The sequence below is a fragment of the Chrysemys picta genome, chromosome 12, assembly GCF_011386835.1.
Source record: "Chrysemys picta bellii isolate R12L10 chromosome 12, ASM1138683v2, whole genome shotgun sequence".
In the NCBI taxonomy this organism is placed as follows: Eukaryota; Metazoa; Chordata; order Testudines; family Emydidae; genus Chrysemys; species Chrysemys picta.
Genome location: NC_088802.1, coordinates 21,910,708 through 21,914,796, shown reverse-complemented (window position 1 = coordinate 21,914,796; position 4,089 = coordinate 21,910,708). Strand labels below are relative to the sequence as shown.

At 43.4% G+C, this 4,089-nt stretch overlaps 1 protein-coding gene across 1 annotated transcript; it reads right to left on the bottom strand.

The window, feature by feature from the left end:
• Positions 1–2,398: 2,398 nt before the first annotated feature.
• LOC101937338 (olfactory receptor 6F1-like) lies at positions 2,399–3,340 on the bottom strand. The gene has a single exon (XM_005312445.2). It carries the CDS (start codon positions 3,338–3,340, stop codon positions 2,399–2,401), a length of 942 nt encoding a protein of 313 aa, XP_005312502.2.
• Positions 3,341–4,089: the final 749 nt, after the last annotated feature.

Here is a 4,089-nt window from a genome sequence, read left to right as displayed (position 1 = left end):
GGTTTTAAAGTCAATGGGAGAATTAATAGGATTTAGGCATCTCCCTTACAAGCCTTTAAAATTCCAAACTTGAGCTCTCTAACAACCAGAGAAAATCTTCATTGCTCATGTAGGCTGAGCTGAGTGTTTTATCCAACATTTTTAGTGCAAATTGCACTGGTTTTCTGAAAACACAAAACCAAACAAAACCCCTACACATATACAATAAGAGTCTATGGCTGTGACATATTACTCTGCCATGGGTCCATGACCCCATTTGGGGCCTCAGGAATGAATAATCTAGTTGGGTTGGGGCTGGCCGGATTGGGAGCAGGGGGCTTTGCTGTGGGGAGTGGTCAGGGGAGTGGTCAGAGGCCTGGGTGGGGAGGATTGGCTGGAGTGGGAGCCGGGCTGGGTGCACCGCTCCATCACTCTAAGCAAAGAAGCATACAACACCCTAAGCTTCTGCCTGTGACAGCTGTAGGGAACAGCAGAGGGTATCAGAGGCCTTCTCATAAACTCAGACTTTAAGGTAAGAAAGGACCATCATGAGCATCTAGTCTGACCTCCTGCACATTGCAGGCCACAGAACCTCACCCACCCACTCCTGTAATAGACCCCTAACCTCTGCCTGAGTTACTGAAGTCCTCAAATCATGGTGAAAAGACTTCAAGTTCAATAGAATCCACCATTTACACTAGTTTAAACCTGCAAGTGACCCATGTCCCATGCTGCAGAGGAAGGTGAAAAACCCCCAATCTGATCTGGGTGAAAATTTCTTCCCGACCCCAAATCTGGCAATCAGTTAGACCCTGAGCATGTGGGCAAGACCCACCTGGGAATGAATGTAGTAACGCAGAGCTCTCCCCTACTGTCCCATTTCTGGCCATTGGGGATTTTTCCTGCTAGCAGTCACAGATTGGCTGCATGCCATTGTAGGCAGTCTCAGCAAACCATCCCCTCCATAAACTTATCAAGCTCAGTCTTGAAACCATTTAGGGTTTTTTTCTCCCTACTGCTCCCCATGGAAGGCTGTTTCAGAACTTCACTCCTCTGATGGTTAGAAACCTTTAAATCATGATTGGACATCTCTTTCTAAAAGATAAACTCTAGCTCAACCACAGTGTCACAATATAACTGCCCCCACAGTATATAGAATTGATGTAGGAATGACCGGGTGGCTCTCTCTGGTTTGTATTACACAGGAGGTACAGTTGAGATGATTGTAATGGTCCCTTCTGGCCTTAAAATCCATGAATTAAACATTGATACTGTCATAGGTCCTAGAAGCCAACCATAATGAATCCCCATTGTGCTAGATGGAAACAGAAAATGGCAATCCCTAGTTCTGATTTGCTAGAGTTTTACATTGCATTGACATTGCAAAGGGACAATGCACAAGGGGTAAGGCTGGGCACAATCAAGACCAATACTTGTAAGAGTGGTGTGCTCTTCCCTCGTTCATCTTAATGTGGTGTCAACTCTGAGACCTCATTATCTCAAATTACATACCAGCAATGTCATTTTTGGAGAAACATCAAACTCTGTGGGCTTATCTCATCTCCTTGGGGCGATAAATCTGAAAAATAATGATCCCAATGTTAATGTCATTGCTGGTCATTTTTGCATATGTGTTAATCTCTGGCTGCTGAATGTAATATCAAATATTGGGGTGCAGGAAAGTAAGGCTACTGGTTGCGGCAAGTAGAAAACTAAGGCCCTTCTTCTACAAATTGTTGAATTTAGGTGTACACCTGCATTCATATGGAACCTAGCTGAGGTCAGTGGGGCTGCATGTGGGCACATGGCTGAGGCACCGCTGGCAATATTTGGATGAAGAGTTCCCCATGTCCAGTCACTACCGGCACTGCCCACAAGGGGCAGGACATAACAAATCTGCATCTCCCCTCTGCTGCTAAATACATAATTTGCCTCCTGGGTGCTAATCCATGTGTAAACACAGCATAGCTCTCTGCCCCCCTCTGAACAATTTACAAAGGGTTGTAGTGGATTCTCCATCACTGACAATGTTTAAATCAAGCCTGGATTTTTTTTCTAAAAGATCTGCACTAGGAATTATATTAGGTATTATTCTATGGCCTGCGTTATACAGGAGATTGGACTAGATGATCACAATGGTCCCTTCTGGCCTTGCAATCTGATAATTTAGCCAAGCTCACACAGGAAACGTACCAGAGCAGGGAACTGAAAGTAGTTTTCCCAAGTTCCAAGCTAGTGTCCTAGCTACTGGCACATCCTTCGTTTGGTATTAAGTCGTATATGTATAGGGCATCCAAATCCCTTCAGCAGCTTTGACAAAGTTTGGACTTTGGGCTATTGACTTCAGTGAGACTACTTGTGTGTATAATGCAAGAAAGGATTTAGCAATCAAGATAGGACAGAGACCCCAGTCATGCACTTAGAATGAACTTTTACTGAAAAGCTTTCTCAATGTCTCTTTAACCTCTGTGTTCCTCAGGCTGTATACGATGGGGTTGATCAGTGGGGTCACCACTGTGTACAGCATGGAGAAGACCTTGTTTAAGTTTGGCCACTGGTTGGCTACGGGAGCCGCGTAGACCACCATAAGCGTGCCATAGAACACAGACACCACGATGAGGTGGGACGAGCAGGTGGAGAAGGCTTTCTGCTTCCCTGTGGAAGAAGGGATCTTCAGGATGGTGGAGATGATTTTGTAGTAGGACAGTAGGGTTAGAAGGAAGGGCGAGAAGGACACAAGGGAGGCTATGATGAAAGCCGGTATCCTGACCATGTAGGTATCCCCACAGGAAAGTTTAATGATGGGTATCAGGTCACAGAAGAAATGGTCAATCTCCTTGGAAGCACAGAAAGGTAACCTAGAAACCATGGGCATGGTGACCACCAGTGAGAGGAACCCGATAACCCATGACCCCGCTGCCAACTGAAAGCAAAGCTGGAAGCTCATGGTGGAGGCGTAATGCAGTGGTTTGCATATGGCCAAGTAGCGGTCGTAGGACATGGCAGCAAGCAGGAAGCACTCCGCAACTGCCAGAGAGCCAAAGATGTAGAACTGCAGGAGGCAAGCAGAGAAGGAAACCTCTTCTTGTACAACCAGAAGAGTTTTCAGCATCTTGGGGGCGATGCTGGTAGTGTAGCAGACTTCCAGGACAGACAGGTTGCTCAGGAAAAAGTACATGGGGTTGTGCAGGTTGTGGTTATATGATACCGTCACAATGATCAGGATATTCCCTGTGAGTGTTACTATGTAGACAGCCAGGAACACCACGAATATAGGGATCTTCAGCTCATGAAGGTCACCAAATCCCAGGAGGATGAACTCTGTGATGGTCGTTTGGTTTTCCCCCTCTATGTCAGACATGTCTTCACAGAGAGAAAAAGAAACCCAGAAGAACATTGTTAGCTCTGAGAACAGGGCTTTATTAATAATAATAATTATTTATTTATTATTTATTTTATTACCATAACACATAAAAGCATCAATACTGGACCAGGACCCAATTGTACTAGGTGCTGTGCAAACACAGAACAAAAGGGCAGTTTATGCCCCAAGGATTTTACAGTCTAAGTATCAGACTAGAGACAACAGATGGAGACAGACAGACAGAGGAGTACAAGGAAACACTGAGACTGGATTCTTCGATTCCAAGGCTGGAAGGGACCATTGTGATCATGTAGTCTGACCTTTTGTATAACACAGGCCAGAGAACTTCTCCAAAATATTTCCTAGAGCAGATCTCTTAGAAAAACATCCTCTGGTCCACACTGACTCTTTTTAAGTGAAAAAGGTGGTGGTAGACATGATAAATGTAAACCAGCATTGATAATATCTGTATATGTGTGCATACAATAGTGAGTAATTCTTAGACATGGTCAAAATTGTATGAACAAGACTTTTCCCATCTTAAAACGTAGTTTAAATGAAATTGAAAGGAAAATGACAATTGTAAGATTTTTTTTATTTTCATGAAAAATATAGTTCTAGATTGACATTTCAACTTAAAATGTCAATTTCAAAATATACTTTTCATTTAATTTTGACATTTCTTTTTTTTTTCATTTTGACGACATTAAAAAAAACATTTTATTTTGAAATGATGAAAGAAACAT

Coding starts and splice junctions, on each gene's coding strand:
- LOC101937338 (XM_005312445.2), bottom strand. CDS start 3,340: ATGTCTGACATAGAGGGGGAAAACCAAACGACCATCACAGAGTTCATC.